General features: G+C 36.4%; 1 protein-coding gene across 4 annotated transcripts in view; it reads left to right on the top strand.

The window, feature by feature from the left end:
- The window catches only part of BBX (BBX high mobility group box domain containing), a 278,279-nt gene that overhangs the window by 186,177 nt on the left and 71,870 nt on the right, over positions 1 to 20,232 (top strand). For all 4 annotated transcript variants that reach the window (XM_063098074.1, XM_063098086.1, XM_063098080.1 and 1 more), the window contains 2 exons: positions 6,341 to 6,536; positions 8,062 to 8,129. In XM_063098074.1, the coding sequence (XP_062954144.1) occupies positions 6,341 to 6,536; positions 8,062 to 8,129 (264 nt within the window). The remainder of the gene's footprint in view (positions 1 to 6,340; positions 6,537 to 8,061; positions 8,130 to 20,232) is intronic.

Genomic DNA, 20,232 nt, shown 5'->3' with positions numbered 1-20,232 from the left:
TGGCAGCAAATGTACCTGCCCTCACATGTTCGATGCAAGATACAAATAAGGAAATGTTCATGTAAGCTTTATGCAAAATTTAAAACTCTATACATGTATTACTTTTAGAGTTACTTCTGATAAGCAACCTTGTTTCTGTTTGATACTTCTCTACCTAATAATTATTTACTATTTTTATTATGAACTGTTAATACATTGAATGGCTGCTAAAATGCAAGATTAGTCTTTGAAACACAAGAATCAATGAAACTATATCATTTGCCCAAGTTGGCAGAGACCATCCAATGTGATTAACATAGCCTCTAACAAAATGGATGTTCAATTAAGTGATCTAACTACTTGATTTAGAAATTATCAGTTCATTTGCTCATTGTTAAGTAAATGCTAGTATTTAAATATTCAAATCAAATAAAATTATAAGATTTTTATAAAGACTTCATAGCTAGTGAGTAATAAATTGAGAATTTAAACTGAGTCTTTCAAAATTCATTTTGGTATTTGGTTTCTGATGTCAATTTTTAGATTGATTGGGGGACCCAATACCCAAATATCATGAAGATGTTACTAGAGTAAATCCTGATTACTTTGGAATTTATAATCATCATTCAGAGGGATGTGTGCAAAAGTTAACTTCTGCACAATTTGAAAAACTTTGCGAATTTATGCTGCAACCTATTTTGTAAGGAGAAAGTTTAAAGTGTATAAGAAAATTATTAAACCTAAGTGAATTTTTAAGAAAACATAAGCATTTTATAATTCAAATTAGTTAACATATGAATAACACATCTTTATCGTGTAATACATTTTTAGAAAGGGCCTTTACTAGATGTTTCTTCACCCAGATCTCTATCTACTTTTTAAAGAGTAACAAAATTGCATTTTTAAAGAAATTCTTAAATTTTAATTTTTTAAATTAGTGCAAACTGATTAAATGGACTTTTCTCCTAATCACCCAAATTAGGGACTAAAATTGTACTCTTTAAAAAAATTTATTTATAAAAACAAACTACAGTGCCACAAGAATCCTTACCCTTACTGATTATTTAAGTTGTTATTTCTACAGCTGGCTCTCTTGCTTTTTTTTCCTTATGACATTTCCGCAGTAGAGCAACCAGATAATTCCCTGGTCACATATTCAAGTGGATAATTTATTTTGGAGTTGCTTTACCATGAAAGTTTTGCAGGTTAATGTATAACTTTAAATATTTCTGTTGACTCAAGACCATAAACTTAATTCAGTGTTCTGTCATTTTAAACAGTCTAATTAATTTTTTTCCTATTAGGAACATCTAGCAAGAATAATTCAGATCATATAGTGCTTTGAGTCATACTAACTTAATCATAATTTTTAAATTTTGAGAAGGAAAGATCCTCAAACTAAGAAAGTACAGATTAGTGCCACTTCTCTAATATATCCCTCTCCTCTTCTACCCTTGTATAATATAGTTTCTGCCTGCAGATGGGAAGAGACACAGCCGTCTCAGAATTTATTATGCTAAGGGTTCAATTAGCCCCTTGCAGAGTATATGGTTATAAAATAAAATGTGTTATATTTCTTTTTTAAGAATCAGATAATGTTCTGTATAGTCTCTCTTTCATAATTCTGGTATATTTTATATCATGGTGATATTTCATATATTTGCACCAGAGTCAGCTGTCTTTATTCATACATTCTCAGAGTTCCTTATTACTGGACCTCACCAGGGTTGCCATTTCTCTTTCACTTTGAGAAGATCTAGACTGTAATAATAGCTAGAGATCCTAGTGGACTTTCAGATTTCCCAGTCCAAAATAAACAGTTAGAGAACTGTTGGTAAGTATATCTTTTATTAATACTAAGGTGGTGTTTTAGATAAAATTTTCTTTTTTAAAATGATTTGGAAAAGCATTTTAATGTTGAGATCCCATTTTTTAAAGATTAACATAATATTCTATTGTCTTTCTTTACATAGTAATGCCATTATCAAATATGAGGTAGGTAAAACACTGTGACAAAGGATATGTATTCAACGCCAGTACTGAATAACAATAAAATCAGTAACTGAATTGCTGATTTGTTATTATTGCTAATGAAACATGGTGGTAGTTGGGGTTGGAGAGAGGAAAGGCAGCACTTACTTACTGAGTGCCTCATGTAAGTTAGGAACTGTGTCTGTAAAAGTAGGCTTTGTTTAGATTATCTAACTGGTTGGTGTAAAGCTACAGGACTACGCCAGTTGTCGGGTTACAGCAATAGCTATGCTAATTGTATGACTAGGCAATTCATAACTGTAAAACTAGGGAATTAGCTACACGACTACACCAATTGTTGGGTTACAGCAGTAGCTATGCTAAAGCCAAAATATTTCATTATTTTAGTTATACTAAGTTTCCATTTATATTGTCAGCGCTAGGGCTGAAACCCTTCAAACCCATTGTACAGACTGGGTCACAAACCCCTCACATGCCAGGCTGGGTCACTAGACCCCCTACACACAGGTCCATGCTAGGTAATTGAGAAAGATCACCAGAGCCACTGGCATACTACACGAACTCAGTCCTCAGCAGTAGCAGCAGTAGCGGTGTCCTTTCGGGGTATCCTGGGGGCACTGGCAGCAACAGCTTGCAGCAACAGCCTCCAGCAGCAGTAGTGGCTTCCCTGTCCCCCCCCCGGGGGGGGGGAGCATCCCGGAGGTGGAGGACCCTTGAATCAGAGCCACTCATCCTTTATACTTAAGTCCATAACCCAGGACACCTGGGGGCACATGCGCAATTACATTAGACAATAACCAAGGAACACCTGGGCACATGTGCATATTTACATCAAATGCTTGGCAAGATTTTGAATATCTGAGGGGCCCTGACCATTTTCCTTCACTTTCTCCACAGTTGGAAATTTGTAGAGATAAATTAGAAACCATAAGGTGAATTTATATTTTAAATGGAGAACTTTGAAAATCAGTATTTTAGCAAGTTTAGTTATCTACAAGAGTCTTTCATATCTTTCGTTGAAATCTTAGGACAAATAGCCTGTTTGTCATTCTTGGAGCATAAGTGAGCTTCCCTTCCTACCCCTAGCATGAACAGCCTGGCCCTGAATATCTGGTTAAATGGGGCATAGCTCTTTGTCTTTTCAATTGAGTGGTGATAAATTTTACCCACATGATTGACCTGCATGCGGATAGTTTCACTCAGCTGTTTCCTTCTCCAATTTCTTCCTTACCCAGCCTTCTCTGTAATCCCTTTCCTAATAACCTTGTTACAACAAGTGATTAAGCCTTTTTGTTGTCTCTTCTGCTGAATCAGAGCAAGTGATTAATGAGGTGCCAAGTTCTAAGGACAGACAGACATCCTCATACCCTGAGGCTCTTCCTGCCTCCACCCTCACTCGATGCTCATTCACTGCTTGTGTTAACCGGTGTTTTTACGTGAATTTATGGCATTTTCATCTAAGCTTTAAACTCATTAAGAACAAGGACTGTGTTACTCTGTTCTCCGTCTCCCACATTCTTAACCCTTCTGTCAATATACGCATATACTTGATTGAACTAATGAATGTTGTCATGGTATTGAACATTTGCGTTGAGTATAAGATTGATCTGAAAAATTAATATGGTGATACAGTAACAGAGTATGAACCTTCATAGTAAAATTCTCAGTTATTGTTTTCCATAAAACCCCACGTATTCCAATCCTTTCTTTTGCCTTCTCTTATTCCATGCATAGGTAGTTTCCCCTTTTATAGACCAATTATAAAACGATTTTTCATGTGTGAGCCAGGGGAAGACTTATGGGCCATGGGTAAAAAGAAATAATATATTTGTGGGGTTAATTGTGGATTATAAACAATATGTAGGCTGAGATTCTGTGTAATTCATGCTCTTTTCTATCCCCAGTGTCTTAACAAGTGTCTGTATCTAGTCAATGCATATTAAGTATTTGAGATGAGGGTGGGTGGATGGACCATGTGTAAGAGAAAGAGAAATGATTGTGGTGTGGTGATTGTCATGGCTTTATGGTGTCTTTGCACCAGCTTTCCATCATAAATTAGTTTAAGCTGGTTTTATTAGTATTAAGAATGCTTTAAAAATAGTTAATGCTGGCAATAATTCATTCATAAGGATGATAGTATTGTCATTTCCATAACACTTATTGATTTTTACCAAAGCAAATTACTAAATGATTCTTAGCAAAGGATGTGACATCTTACTGGGAAAGAGCAGATCAACATGAGGAGAAAGGGAAGGGAACACCTAAGAAACAAGAAATTTGAGTGCTAGTGACATCAGTCCAGTATGTTTCACAACTTTGACTTTTTTCTTAAAAAATTCAAACTACCAAAAAAGAAGATGATTTTATATCTCATGACCAATATATTAATTTGTTTCAAAGTCTTTTGTCACATTATAGAGTGGTAACCTTTGTCCAAGTGACTGTTCATCTGACAAACCCAGCCTGTATGCTTTTTACTGGGACACAATAATGATGCATGTGTCTGCAACTTCCATTTTCACCTCACCCTACCATTTGTCACTTTCCACCTCCAGACAGCAGGCAAGGCTATTTGTCTGCCTCAGCTTAATATGTAAATCCCCCGTGCACATGAATGCACTGTGATAGTGTATCTCTTATATCACATTTGATACCTCCAGATACATTCTGCTACGTGATGGTAAATTCTAGTTTGGCTCTGGCCTTGTGTCCTATTTTAATTATTTTTGTAAGAAAAGTGGGACTGTACCTTACAGTTTTTTATGATTACTTTCCTTCTACATACATCCATGTATCAATAGGTAGATTTATATCTTATAGGTTAAAAAAAAATGGATTACTCAGAAAATTTGAGTTAAGATAACTTTGGGAAAATTCTAGGCCATTGTCTATTAGCATTTCATTATTATCTACATTACAGTTTTCATTTATATGATTTAAATTGAAATGGTAGAGAAAAGTTTATTAGATTACATATACTTTCTTTTACAAGGATAAAAGGACTTTTTTTCTACTGGGTTAAATTAGATCTGTTTGAAGCTTATACTGAATTAGTTAATTTCACACATGGAGCGACCATTTTAAAAGGCAAGCTTATGGGATTAAAAGAACTTTATTATTTCTTTTTAAAAATCCAGCAGTAATAACATAAAATAGTTGAAGAATACATGTTAAATATATTTTTTATCAGATAATATAACTTTTGGCAATATATAATGAATAGCAGTAAATATATTTCATTTAATGTTTTGTCATGAAAGGGGAAAGACGTAGCAGAGTTGGGAGAAAGGGTAACAGGAGAAATCCACAGAAAAATGGAGAAAGATGATGCCAGTGGAGGTTGAAACCTCCAAATAAGACATACAGTTTGTGGTAGATTAATTGCAGCATCACACATGAGAGCTCTCAGAGCTCATTTATATATTCGGTCATTTGTGCTCATTACAAAGTTCCTGGGACACTGTCAGGTATGGCTACACTTTATAAATGGAGGAATTGAGGCTGAGAAAAGTTAAACAGCTTGCTTAGTGTTTACAGCTGGCTAAAGCAGAGGTGTGTTTTAAACCCAGGTCATTAGACTCTGCATCCAGACTCTCTTCTACATGGTTCTGTGTCTTCAAATAATTGAAAAGTTACATGTCATTTGGCCAACCTTGTTTCCCTTCTCCTGCTCTTATTCTTGGTTCCTTTATCGCATAATCTAGTACTTTACTAAGTTTGCCTTCATGTGTCTTAGTAGTACATCAAGGCACAGATTTATTTATTTTTATTTTTATTTTTTTTAACGATACTTTCCAAATTAAATTGAACAGTGGTTTGGTTACTGGCACTGGTAGACTCACACTTTGTAATGTAATTAGGTAAAGCCTAATTTGAAATAGGGGCTGCGCTTTGCACCACTGTTTACAATAACCCTAGACATTGCTGGTGATATTCTCAGTTTATGGAATCTAAGGTTGAGGCTCAGAGATGTTACATTCTCTGTCATTGTTTATTGCAGCCCTAAGTGGAAGTGCTACGGTTCAAACCCTGCTTTACCTGTCTCCAGAGGTATGGGCTCTTTTCATTACAAACAACTCCCTTCCCGACCAATGTCAGACAGCTTTTTGGATACTAAAAAAAAAAAGTTGAGGATTAAAAGATACAAAGCGTGCAGCCTCTGTACCTTCATCCCACAAATGGACTTTCTAGTGGATGACTCCATGTCCAGTCTCTAGAGCCCTGTGCTGAGATTATAATTCTTCTATGAGGAAAGAGATTGGAAATGTTTTTCTGACTCATTATCTAAATGGGGGAATGGGGTGAAGGCTATTAGAATTTTTCAGTCTATATGTTAATTAAAATCTGTTATTTGTTCTTGTATTTATAGTATAAAGATGCATTTATGAAAGCAAATCCTGGCTACAAATGGTGTCCTACCACAAACAAGCCTGTGAAATCCCCAACACCCGCTGTCAATCCACGCAAGAAACTTTGGGCCTTCCCATCTGACTCTTCAAGAGACTTGCCAAGCCCCAAGAAAGCAAAGACTGAAGAAATGCCTCAGCTTAACTTTGGAATGGCTGGTGAGTTTAGACACTATTTCTACCTGTCCTTTAAGGACAGGGCAATACATTTAGGCACTATTTTTAACAAATAATACAGAGAGAGAGAGATGGGAGCAAAATTTATGACCAGTATGAAGCAATGGCAAATATATAGCATATCTTAAAGCTTGGGAGCATCATATGCATAGAACATATATGTAATTAAAGAAAGGAGATATAGACCAAGTGGTAGAGTCATTATAAACATATGTAAATTCCTGACACTGACAATGGAAAGACAGACAGCAATGAGGAGATTGTCAGGAGCTTTGGGAATTTTTTAATGTTAACAAAATAGCTTATACACATATACATACTATCTTGAAGGTATTTTGAGCAAAAGCCTAACTACTCCTAAGATTTAAAATGTCCGAAATACATCAGCCAATTTGAATTTTATTTTGAATGTTTTAAGGAAACATTATTTGAGCAAAGCTGACTAGATTTTGGAGGTGACTTTGGAAAATTTCTTTGTTCTCTAGTTCTCTGATACTTTTTACTCATACTTCTTTAATCTAGAAGAAATAACAATTTGAAAATAATAGTCTCAGACTTCTTAGAAGACAAGCATAAGCACACTTTTGTTTAAAAAAATCCCATCTAAACTCTCCATGCAGTAAGGAAAGAAGCATCGCATTAAGAGATAATTCATGTTATAAACAGCTGTGGTATTGATGAAAATGCTATGTTGGAATGATGGGCCAGCAGTGGTGTTTAAAAGGCTCACAACAGTATGAGCACTAAGCACATATATGCCAGGTTATTGTTACATAAGCAGTTTTGAAAGTGTTCTATAAAGAATTATATGTGGTTCAGTTGGATTTCTGATTGCTAGTCTTTATGAGTACAATCATGTGTCGCATAATGACTGGTATATTTCTCTTCTAAGAAATGCGTTGTTAGGCAATTTCAGTGTTGTGCAAATATCACAGAGTGTACTTACACAAACCTATATGATATGGCCTACTACGCACCTAGGCTATATGGTGTAGCCTATTGCTGCTAGGCTACAAAGCTGTACAGCATGTTACTGTACTGAATACTGTAAGCAATTGTTTAACAGTGGTATTTGTGTATCTTAATATATCTAAATATTGAAAAGATGCAGGAAAAATATGGTATAAAAGATAAAAATGGTACACCTGTATAAAGCACTTGCCATAAATGGAGCTTGCAGGACTAGAATGCTCTAGGTGAGTCGGTGAGTGAGTGGGGAGTGAATGTGAAGGCCTGGGACATTCCTGTACATTATTGTAGACTTAAGCTACACTAAATTTATTTTATTTTTTTTTAAATTGTGCTATGATATTATGACAGCTATGACATCACTAGGCAATAGGAATTTTTTAGCTCCATTATGATGTTATGGGACCACTGTCTTATATGCAGTCTGTCCTTGACCAAAAAGTTGTTATGCGGTGCATGACTGTATTCTTTTTGACTCTGGGTGGGTTGTTATGTACTTTATTCTTGTAAGCTGATGACTTGTTTTTGACCTATTTAGATCCTACTCAAATGGGAGGCCTGAGCATGCTGCTGTTAGCTGGAGAACATGCTCTTGGCACACCAGAGGTAAGCCAGTCCTTCCTTCCTCAACTGTGTTCATGCTAGGTGTTGAGAACATAGACATTTATATTCTGTTTACATTGTTTGTTCTGTACTTTCACAGTTTACAATTCTGAACAAACTTTAAATATTCTCCTTAATATCTGTCTATGCATCTTGTGCATTGAAGGTAACAGAAACATGTCAGGTGCAGATTTTAGGTTCCGTGAACTTAGGAATAAGAAATGCAGTGTACAGATCATTGGGGTTTGCCATGACTGTGTCATGGGTGTGTAGATTGGGTCCTATAATTCACTCACTCCATCCAAAACATTCCTTGCTTTTGTGATGTTGTCATTTTTACTTGCTAGTGGAAAGATGATGGTAAGAAACATGAAACTGTTGATCTCTCTAGCACCTGAATTCCAAACTCCTGTTTGAAAATCAAGAAACATGGCATTCCAGAATTGTTTTATTCTTTAATGGAAAAGGAAAAGGACCTGGGCCCTCATGAGCTTGGTTCCATGATCTAGTTGTTGGACTGCTTTTGTGAAACATTTCGTAGGGCAGGTAGTGGCAGTTAACAATGCATAGTTTGCATTTGTGGAATACCTCTATTTTCCAGACCCACTTACAGAGGCCAGTCAGATTAACCTGCAGGTCATGTTATTTTACCTCACTCATGTTCTTGAGATGGAAATTTTTCAGTCCCCAACCAGAATCATTGTTTAGGGCAAAATAGCACTCAGCTCAATTTTATTGCAGATCTATATTTTTCACTATGTGTGTGTGTGCCTGTGTGTTTATTGTGACATAGTTGATTGTACATTTCTGTGGGGAACGGAGTTGAATATCATCACCTGTGTGCAATATGCGATGCTGAAATCAGGATAATTAGTATATTCAACGTTACGATATGAGATGAAATCATTTTTTCGTGGCCCTTTTCCAGTCCTCCCTTACTCTCCTCCCCCTCCCACTTTCCCACCTCTGGTAACCTCAGTTCTGTTCTCTCCTTTTGAAAGTTCAACGTATTATAGTGATTGTTGTGTCTTTCTTTCTTTCTTTCTTTCTTTTTAATTTACTCTTATTTTTAGCTCCCACTTGTGAGTGAGGACATGCAGTACTTCTCTTTCTGTGCCTGGCTTATTTCACTTAACATGATTTTCTCTAAGTTCATCCACGTTGCTGCAAATGGCAGTATTCTTTTCATGGCAGAGTAGTATTCCATTGTGTATATATACCACATTTTCCTTATCTAGTTGTCCGATGATGGATACTTAGGTTGGTTTCAACTCTTGACTGTTGTAAATATAGCTGCAATAAATATGGTAGTACAGGTATCCCTTCAACATGATGATTTCCGTTCCTTTGGATATATACCCAGCAGTGGAATTGCTGGATCATATGGTAGTTCTGTGTGTACTTGTTGGAGGAACCTCCATACAGTTTTCTGTAATGGCTGTACCAATTTACAGTCCCATCAACAATGTAGGAGGGTTAAAAGGGTATCCCCTTTCTCTACATCCTCATCGACATTTGTTATTTTCCATCTTTTTGATAATAGCCAGTCTAACTGGCATGAGATGATATCTCAGTGTTGTTTTGATTCGCATTTGCCTGATGCTGAGATTAAAGACTTAAATATAAGACATGAAACTGTGTAACTCATAAAAGAAAACATAGAGGAAATACTTCAGGTAGTAGGACTGGGCAAAGGCTTTACGAATATGACCCCCAAAGCACAGGCAACAAAAGGAAAAGTAAACAAATTAGATTATATCAAACTGAAAAGCTTCTGCACAGCAAAAGAAACAATTAATAGAGCTAAAAGACAACATACAGACTGGGAGAAAATATTTGCAAACTGTGCATCTGACAAAAGATTAATATCCAGAGTATTACAAGGAACACAAACAATAGTAAAAATCAAATAACCTGATTAAAAAATAGGCAAAGGAACTGAATAGGCATTTCTCAAAGGAAAATGTACAAATGACCGACACACACATGCAAAAATCCTTTTTTTTAAAAGTTGTGAGTATGCCATACAGATTACTGTTGAAGCCTATTCAAATAGTGGTTTTAGTAGACACCTGTATTAGTCTGTTTCTGTTGCTTACAACAAAATACCTGGAACTGGGTGATTTATAAAGAAAATGAAGTCTATTCCTTAAAATTTCAGAGGCGGGGAAGTCCAAAGTCCAGGGAGAACACATCTGATGAGGGTCTTGGTGGTGGCGACAGTGACCCACGGGTCTCATATGGCAGAATGGTCAAGCAGAGAGAGAGAGAGAGAGAGAGAGAGAGAGAGAGAGAGAGAGAGAGAGAAAGAGACTCTCACATGCTGACCTTTTAAAGCCCTCAGAACCATACCCACGACCACCATTAAACCATCAACTTAATCACCTCTTGAAGGCCCTACCTTTCAGTTACCATAATGGGATTTCCCACCCTCAACAGTTACAGTGGGAATTAAACCTCAGTGAAGTGGAGACAGGTTGGGGAAGTGGGGGCACATCTGATCTATAGCAATGCCACATAAGCATTTTACATCATAGAAGGCTTTTTTATTCTTTATAGTTTACATTTGGGTTCTACAGTTGTTGATTGTATATTCGGTTTAACTTAATTATTTTGGTTCTATTCAGTTCAGTGTAGTAAAAAATATACGAATTGGTATACTAGTGGTTATTTACTTTGTGCTATCTTTAGCTGAAAAAAACGTGTCATTTTGTGCCTTCACATACTCATTATTCAGCCTGTTTATACTTCTTAGCACAATAGCATTGTCAGGCATCATTTCACTTTCTAATACATGGCTGCTACCTAATGGCAAATCAGACTCTCATTTGGGTGTGGAGTATCCTAAGTATGTTCCAGAAGTGAATGTTAGAATAATAATGCACACTTGACCTTTCAACACAGTCTGACTCATTATTTCCAAGACTTCATTGCATTGTGAAAGTCAGCATCATCTTTCCTAATAGATTAGATTATAATGATGTTTTATTCCCAAACACCTTTTAGTGTTCTTTTAACTTTTGAGTGTAAATGTAAACAGCTCAATGTCTATAGAAAAAGGATGCTTTTGTTGTTCTATGCTTAAAGTTTTGCCTCTTGGGCTCTTTTCGGTGAGAAGTTCTCCTACCCCCTTTTAAGGACGAGTTTTGACACGTGCAATTTAAACAGTCGTGGACCTTTTATCTCCAATAAAGTAGAAACATTTTGAGAATTCTCAAGCTAAAGAAACAAAGGAAGCTAAATGATTTGAAGAAGTGAACCATAACAGGAGAAAGGAATGTATGCTAAGGGAGGAGGAGGCAGCAGTTAGGTCTTTAAGAACCACTTCTAAGAACACAACTCTTTCTTCATGTTCTCTACCTCTTATCTCAGAGATATTTAGGTCATTATTGAAAATAATCTAGAGTTATTGAAATAATAAACCAGTGAAAGTTGTGTAAAATAATGCTGTCTCTAGATACAATTAGCTTGAGAGTTTACTTCATAGACATCAGTAAACTTCATTTAGCACCTGAATTTCTATGTAAAGTCTTATTTTTCCTGATACTCATACATGGTAATAGGAGTTTAGGGACTTATATACATAGGCAGATGGACATAAGACAAATATACTAAAGATTTACTTATGTTTTCCTAAGAAAATTAGCAGGATAATGAGATGAGAGAAATACAGATACTTTATATTTCTGACATTTGGAACAATTACTGTGAAGTCTGTTGATACTGTTAGGTAGGACCAAAGTGACATTTTACAAAAATTCTGCCACAGAAAAAGTCTAATCATAATGGCTTTTTAAAATGCCATGACAGAACCCTTATTCTGAAATATTATTCTTAAAGGGAAGAGGTTTTCCTTTTGTTTAGTGACCTGATACCTAACCACATAGAAAATGTCCTCAAAAGAATATTTTTTTAAATATGAAAATTTTAATGTAGGTAATAGGTTGTTTTTTTAAAAAAACAATTCTAAAAGGTGGAGAGGCTTACTGTGACTGAGAATTTATTTTTTATTTTATTTTTTATTTTTTTGTGTGTGTGACACGTAAGGGGACCAGAACCCTTGGCTTGGTATCGTCCGCACCGCCCTCAGCCAGTGAGCGCACCGGCCATCCCTATATAGGATCCGAACCTGCGGCCTCGGCGCTCCCAACGCCACTGCACCCCCAGCGCCGCACTCTCCCGAGTGAGCCACGGGTTCGGCCCTGACAGAGAATTTATTGATCAAGGAAGCAAAAGCAGTGTATTGAGCAAGATAGACATAAAGAAATGACTCCTGACTCAAATGGCAGACTGTGTGTGTCTCTACTGAGAATGTAAAATATAAACATAGAAGCCTCATTAGGAAATAACTCCATAATAGTGAAGGAAATGGAAAGGGATGTTTCCAGTGAATATGGCATTGCAGCAAATTGTTTAAGTCAGAAATCAAATGAAGTTGTTTAATCAATAAAATATAAGCGCCAGAGAAAAACAGACTAGCAGGGAGTCCAGAGGAGGTGAAAGCCTAACAGAATTCCTGCAGGCTTAAGTGAACATATAATTTTTTTTTTTAAAGGAACCAGAAACAAAAAAGAAAGAAAAGTAGCAATGTTCACATCAAACTCTGGGAAGAACTAAGAGAAGGCAATTAGAGAGTGATGCTCTTAAGGTTTTGTATCAGGGAGTTATTACCTAAAGATGAAAATACAATAAATAAAGTGTAAGTATTTGATCTAGAATTACTAGAAGTAATCTCTAGGACTAAAATCTTCTGTTATATTTGTTACTTAACTTAATAAAAGTATAAAGCTACATTAAATTTAAAAAATAAAGACAGTAATATAATTCAGAGGGTGTAGAAGAGGTGATTATTCAGCATGCAAAGGTACTTCAAAAAGTTTGTGGAGAAATAGAATTAAAAGATAATAAATATCTTCCCATGAACTTTTTGAAGATCCTCTCATATTATGTATAGGACAGCTTTGGTTAAAGTTGGAAAGGATGACATTCAGTATTGGACCTAAGTGAGCAACAGAAAGTCATCTTGGCTAGAGCAAAAGGAGAGATGGCTGTGGGAAAATGGATAATAAGAGAAGATAGACAGAGTAGTGATAGCTGATGAAAGGCTTTGAAAGTGTCAGTATTTGTTTACTTGAATAACTGAAGCCAAACTTTCAAATGTTTGGGAAGTACCGTAGACTTTGTGTCTGTGATTTTAGAATGTTGTTTTTTTGTTGTTGGAACTCAACAGAGAGACATTAAAATTTTGATCAAACTCCTTTTTTCTTTGTCTTCCATCCTGTGAATTGGAGTTAATAGTAATACCTGCTTGCCTCCAACTCCCAAGACTAAGAAGATTAATTAAATAAAACCTGTGAGGTATTTTTAACTCTCCTGAAAAGATTTCTTGTAGGTATATAGTAGTAGTATCATAAGTTATTCTAGATATTTTATATCCAACTCGAAAGCCTAAATTATGTAAGGCATTACTCCCACAGGCTTTAATATATTTTACCAGCAGCATGTGAACGCACACACATGCACTCACACTCATACACACACACAGTTCTTTTTCCATTGAAAATGTGTAAGAAATTACGGGTGTAATATATCCTCTTTATCACCAGGTACTCAAGAAGGAGATAACTTTTTAATAGCTGGGAGAAATAAATATAGGAAGTCCCAACTTCAGCAGAGTGGCTGAGTTAGCATCAAAGTTAGTGGAGAAGTACTGGCAGATGATGGCACACTTCCATTAAGGAACTTAAAGGTCATGTTTTATAAGAATTGAACACTGTCAGGCTGTATGCCATCTTTTCATTCATTTAGTCATATGACAAGTATTTATTGAAGTATTTATTGCTTTCCATGTACAAGGCACATCAGGGAACAAACCAGACATAAGTATCTGCCCTCATAGAACTGTTATTGTTTTAAGGTTCAAATTTTTAGAGATGGTAATTCCTTATATGGTACTTTGGCTTCAAGGGGAATCATACTGACTTTTGTTTGTTGACCACTATCCCCTATTTAAAAATAAAAACTTATGTGTCCAAATTTCTATGTGATTGAATTTGAAAATAAATGTTTTGTTTTATAAGTTTTTAATATCTTTCACCTCCTCCAGGAAGCCCTCCATGACCTCTTGAGCCAAATTAGATTCTTCCTCTTCCTAATCCCTATAGCCTTTACTGTCAAGTGTCATACCTTATAGCACTTGATTTTATTTAGTTTCATACTTATTATAATATAACTATAATAAAAGTCTTGCATTTTTAAAATTTTCCTTATTTTATCATGTGTAAGTCTTATAAGACTTTATGTAACTCGAGGTCAGGAACACTGACAAGATTTAAATTGTGCAGGGCTCCCCACTTGCCTGCGGAGTAGTTGTTATTACGAGAACTAACATCTATTGAGCACTGCCTCCATTTAAGGCATTGTTTTTAAGTGCATTTCCTAAGAGTAACTCTTAATCCTTGTAATAATCCTATGAGTTAAGTCTTATGTCTTTATAAGTACATATTAAATGGTTAGGTAAGGAAACAGAGGCAGAGAAGGGTTAAGTAACTGTCCACGATGGGACAGCTGCAAAATGGCAGAACTGGGATTTGTATCCAAGAGGACTAGCTTCAGTCTTTGGGTAGCATACAGGGGCCTTTGTGATTCAGCCCCCACCCACCCAGCCTCACTCTGGCCACTTGTCTTGTGCTGTACTTTTACTGAAGCTAGTAACAGGGGCATTTCATGAGTGCTTCTGGGGCCAGGCCTGTGCTAAGCACTTTATATTGATTATCTCATTTCATCCTCCCTCCCAAGAAACATATGAGGTTGGTTAATTACTTTCCCATTTTATAAATGAGGAAACTAAGCCAGAGAGGTCAAATAATTTCTCCAAGATCATTGAAAAAGGAAGTTTTAATACTATGATTTAAACCTACATATTTTCCATTAATTGATGAGATAGGCAATATCTGAGATAGAGAAAAGTTGGACATACCAATATTTGTTAAATGAATGGATGATTATGTCTGTATTTTATTTTATTTTATTTTATTTTTTTCTTTTTCGTGACCGGCACTCAGCCAGTGAGTGCACCGGCCATTCCTATATAGGATCCGAACCTGCGGCCGCTGGGAGCGTCGCCGCACTCCCAGCGCCGCACCCTCCCGAGTGCGCCACAGGCTCGGCCCTATGTCTGTATTTTAAACAATGAGTTTTAAATTTAAAACAAATACAGATTTAGATATAATTGAAAGTTTTCATCTTTCTGACATCAGTAAAATGGGAAAATTCTTTTCCTGCCCATTAGTGCATTTGATATGTGCCTGTCTTGGGCTGCTATGCTATATTTGACTATTCTAGGATACAGAAATCCATTGAATTCCAACCTCCCTGGCCCCAACTCCCACCCTATCTCCATCAAAGCTCTTATTTCCTTCCCACAGTTTTATAGGTTTTAAACACATTTTGTGAGGAAATACACTATATCTAAATTCAACATTGAAATGGAAATGGGCTGTTTGAGCTTTCTCTCTTCCTGGGTAGTGAAAGACTTCCCCATTGTTCACTGCCTCTTCGGGCTGGAAATACCCATCCAGCCAAACAACCCAGCCTCTTCCATCTGTCAGCAGTGGGGCTCAAAGCCCAGAGAATCAGGTCCTTTTACCCAACTTGACCATGGTCCTGTATCCTCAATGAGTGCCCAACCTGCACTGGTGAACTTGCATGTGCTCCTTGGTTTATCAGAAATGAAGGGAAGGGATAATGTGGAAGGTGGACAGTGAGAGAGCTGGGGTAGAAAGAGGAGGGTGGAGAACAGGAGGATAAAAGAGACATCCTTCACAAGAGAATGGCGGTTATTGTTGTAGTGTTGCTTTTGAGAGCACATTTATAAACACAATTGCATTCTGTTTTTACAGTGTCATGTGAAGAGGCAAGAAGGCATAGTAGCATTGTTACCTACTTTATCAAATGAGGTTACTGAGGCAGAAAGATGAAGTGTGTTGTCTCAACTGCTACTGCAGTTATTTATGCAAGGGTTCTTCAAAAATTCATGGAAAGATGCACATTATCTTATAATTCTATTTTTCCATGAATTTTTTTTGAAGTACCTGATAGATTGGCTTGGAGTCTGTTTTGGACTACCATAATAGTGTTCTGCCACATGTATTATAATGTTAGGAGACCTTTACTTGAGCAATGAAATCAATACTCTGGTAGCCCTGATGCCCCGAGTGAAACCAGGGTCTTTTTCTTCTTTCAGCTAAATGACTTGACATGTATTCCAATTTGGGGAGCACTCAAATCTCTGTGATGCTCTTTGGTTATGCTCTCCATAGTAGTCCAGTACTCTTCTCGGATGTAGTATACACTACTGGAGTCAGGTAGCCAAATGCAGTGCTCTAGTGCTTGGGTTTTCCTTTAGCTCTCAAATGGAATCCTCAACCCCCAAACCATCTCTTCTCATAAGAGACAATCCCTGCGCCTAACCAAGACTTCTCTCAAATACCCCTTTTCAGCGAAAGGCTTTAACTTACCTTAGAAACACTAGCATTGTCTTACCCTTCTCCCTCAGCACTGACATTCTTCCAGACAATTACTGAGACCTGGCAAATATCATCTCTAATTTAATTGGAACCCTACATTTCAGCTGGTTTATTTTCTTAACCTTCTAGTAGGTCTCCTACCTCCAGTCACTCCCCAGCCAAGGTCATCCTACATTCCACTGACAGAATTATCTAACTATACATCTCTCATATGACTAAAAACCTTGGCTGGCTCCCCATTGCCTCCAGCCTAATTTTCAAACTTCTTAACATAGAATTCCAATATTTCTCAGTCTGATTCATCTCCCATTACATTCCTATGCATCTTATTCTTCAGCCACACTGGGAAATCACTTTTTCTTAAGCACTCAGAGTATTTGCTTGCCTCCATACTTTCCCATCCACTGTTACCACATCATTTACACCCTTCTTATGAAAGGACTTCTGGTTTTCCTTCTAGGTATACCTCACACGTTATCTCTCTTTCTTCCACCCATCCTCACACAGAATGAAGGCTGCTTTTCTGTCTTCCCTTAGACCTTGTAATATTCCACCATTATGCACTTCCATTTTTATATGTGTAGCTGTCCCCGGCACTTGAATTGCAAGCAACTTAAGGGTTGGGCACATTCCTGCAGTCATTATTTTATTCCCTAGCATATGTTGGCTGCAAATGGAATGTAAGCTTCTTGAAAGCAGCAGTCTTTGCAGCTGGCACATAGTAGATGCTTATGAATACTTGTTAAATGAATGTGTAACCAATAAATGTTTGAATTAGCAAGGGTAGGAATGTGTGGTTCAGATACAACCCATGCACGTAGCCCTTTTGTTGACCAGGTGTTCATCACAGTGCCAGCAGTGTGTGGCTGTGGTCTTGTGCCTTGCAAAGTAGGGACAGGCTCTTGATAATACCTAGCTTTCCAGACCACTTAAAGTGCATATAACTGGCTTGATCTTGTTTCCTGTCAGGAGGCTGGATCACTTTTCTGTGTATAATTTTTACTATCCGAATTGTTCCTGTGGAAAATATACTCTTTTGTAGTAATTCTTAGTTATGCTAATCATTCCCTTTCCTTGGTTATTGAGAATTACAGCTAATTCAAAGGGAGGACTGAATTTAAGGAAAGTCAGATATGTGGTTAACAAAAATCCCTTTAGCTGTTTTCTTTTTTGGGCGTATAGCAACACCTAGTGGCTTTGTGGATTATTTCAGATACTATTTCTTGAAACAGCTTCTTGGTTTTTTCCTCCCTTTATTCAACCACAGCTTATTTAGTATCTTTTCTTTCCTCTTAGTGAACAAATATCTTTGACTCTTTATATTCTGGTATTCAGAAAGTAAGCTGGCTGTAACATAGGAGAGATGTTGAGGAATTAATGTTTGTCCGTAAAAAGCATGCCCCACCTAATAAAAATAACTAATTTAAAGTACTTTAAATGTAAACAGCAAGGCAACATAGCACAGCACAGTATTTTAAACATTTTACAAGGTCTGGGACCTTCTGACTAATGACATTACTCAAATAGCCTTTTGTAGGAAACGCCCTCTCCCTTTCATATGGATAGAATTCCCTATTTCTTTACCAAACGTGTTTGTATATCAGTGTACGTGCAAATATACGCACTTTCATTGGATGCCTTATCAAGTGCTGAAGAATGAATTGTACATATATATATACACACACATATATTTGCCATGTCATTGGACCGTTTTTATATTTTGAGATTTTTACATAGAAATGTGTCTAACATGTATCACATGCATTTCTGCCTTCTTAATAAAGAATATATTTTATAATTATCCTTGTCTTGACAACTTAGAATCACAGTTATAAATATTAATTACTGCAATCAGCTGATGCCTTCAGGAGAAATTCAGGGGCTATTGGCCCTACTTCAGTTTGTTTTAGATAGACTACATTGCTTTATGAGACATTTGTGTCTGTTCCTTACAGTTTTTCTGTCTTACCCACTGTCTCATCGTGCTGCTGGCATTGTTTCTTCCTTTTCGCAACCCTCTCTCTTTCGCAACCCTCTTCCTTTTTATCGGCCCTACTTTTGACCCCTTCTGATTTGCTGCCTCTATTCTGCTGTGGACTAGAGAGTCAGATAAACAAGTCAGCTAACAACATAGCTTAGTAGTAACCCAATTCTCCTGGCTTCTAATTTTGTGCTGTTTCCGTTATACTACACTGAAGTTATATACTAAATCCCCGGTGCTTTAAAGTAAAAACAACTAGATTTTGAGAAAGGACATGGTCCACCTGAATAAAACGCACAGCTTTAATGATTCTATTACTGCTGTTTAGCCACTGGACAGCCTTTGTTGTGCCTCGTGGCCATGTCACTGAGATTCTTTGTATTCACAAGTCAGTCAACAGATATTCATTGTGCATCTACTCTGTGTCAAGTGCATGGTAAGCACACACACATGCATAGATATCTTTGATTGCATAGTACAGCGGACATAAGATGAAGGATTACAGATGACTTTAATTACTCACATGTGAATTCTCCATTCAAATAGAAAGCTTTATTTAAGGCCATCCATCCTAAAGGTTTGCAAAGAGTAACATTTAACTTTTAAACTTTATGACTTGATATATTTCTGTAACCAAATAATCTATAAATAATTCTTAAAGTTGAATTTTCTTCTTACAGTTAATATGAACTCTAAGCCATAGGGTAGCTTAACTCCTCATAAATGGTAGCTATTTCTCATGTGTCGTGGAGTCTGAAACAAGGATATATGTTATATAGGCTTTATACAGTGTAGCTACACTAAATGATAATATATCTTATTCTAAATATCTTTTGTAGATTTCTGTCATGTACACAACCTATTTTATTGAAGTTTTATAAAAACACTTTAGAATTTTCGTTTAGTTCTAAGCTTAATTTTAAATCAGAGTTTGATTGTTTGCCAAAATTTTCAGAAGCCAAACACATAAGATTTCTTTATTAACCAGGGAAGTGTTGATTTTTTTTTTTATTATTCCCAAATTTTTGTTCAAAAAACTATACTTTGAGTTTAAGTATTTCTTCTAATAAAAGAATTGTCAATCCTTTGTGGCTGCTAATTTCAGGATTTGTTGGCCTTTTTACTACATTTTGTGTCTCCTTGGTGGGATATTTGGCACAACATGTCATATAGTCAAGTGACAATTAGGGAGTCAAGCTTTGCAGCCAAACCACAGGTGGCAAATTAATTAAAGCTGCTTACCTTCTCTATGGTGCTTATCACTGGGAGAAGGTGGCCATTACTCTTTAAAATCCAAAGGTGACAATTAAAATTTCAAATGCTTTTTCTGCTCAATGGCCTGTGACACTGTTAGAGAAACACATTCCCAATGTCTGATGAAGGGGTTCAGGGAGAAACTGTCTAGAAGCATAACCTGGATGACTGGCAGCTCTTTCCATAGGATTTAACCATCTAATACAATCATATGCAGCTATTAAAATTACATTGGAAGAGATTTAGTAATGCAGGAAAATTAATGTATTGTTAAGTTAAAAAAAAAGAACGTTCTATAACTCTAGTACAATATTCTATGTTCTTTGAAAGGATTACCTAAATA

The sequence above is a fragment of the Cynocephalus volans genome, chromosome 1 (assembly GCF_027409185.1).
Source record: "Cynocephalus volans isolate mCynVol1 chromosome 1, mCynVol1.pri, whole genome shotgun sequence".
NCBI classification, from domain to species: Eukaryota; Metazoa; Chordata; class Mammalia; order Dermoptera; family Cynocephalidae; genus Cynocephalus; species Cynocephalus volans.
This window is presented reverse-complemented; position numbering and strand designations above follow the sequence as displayed.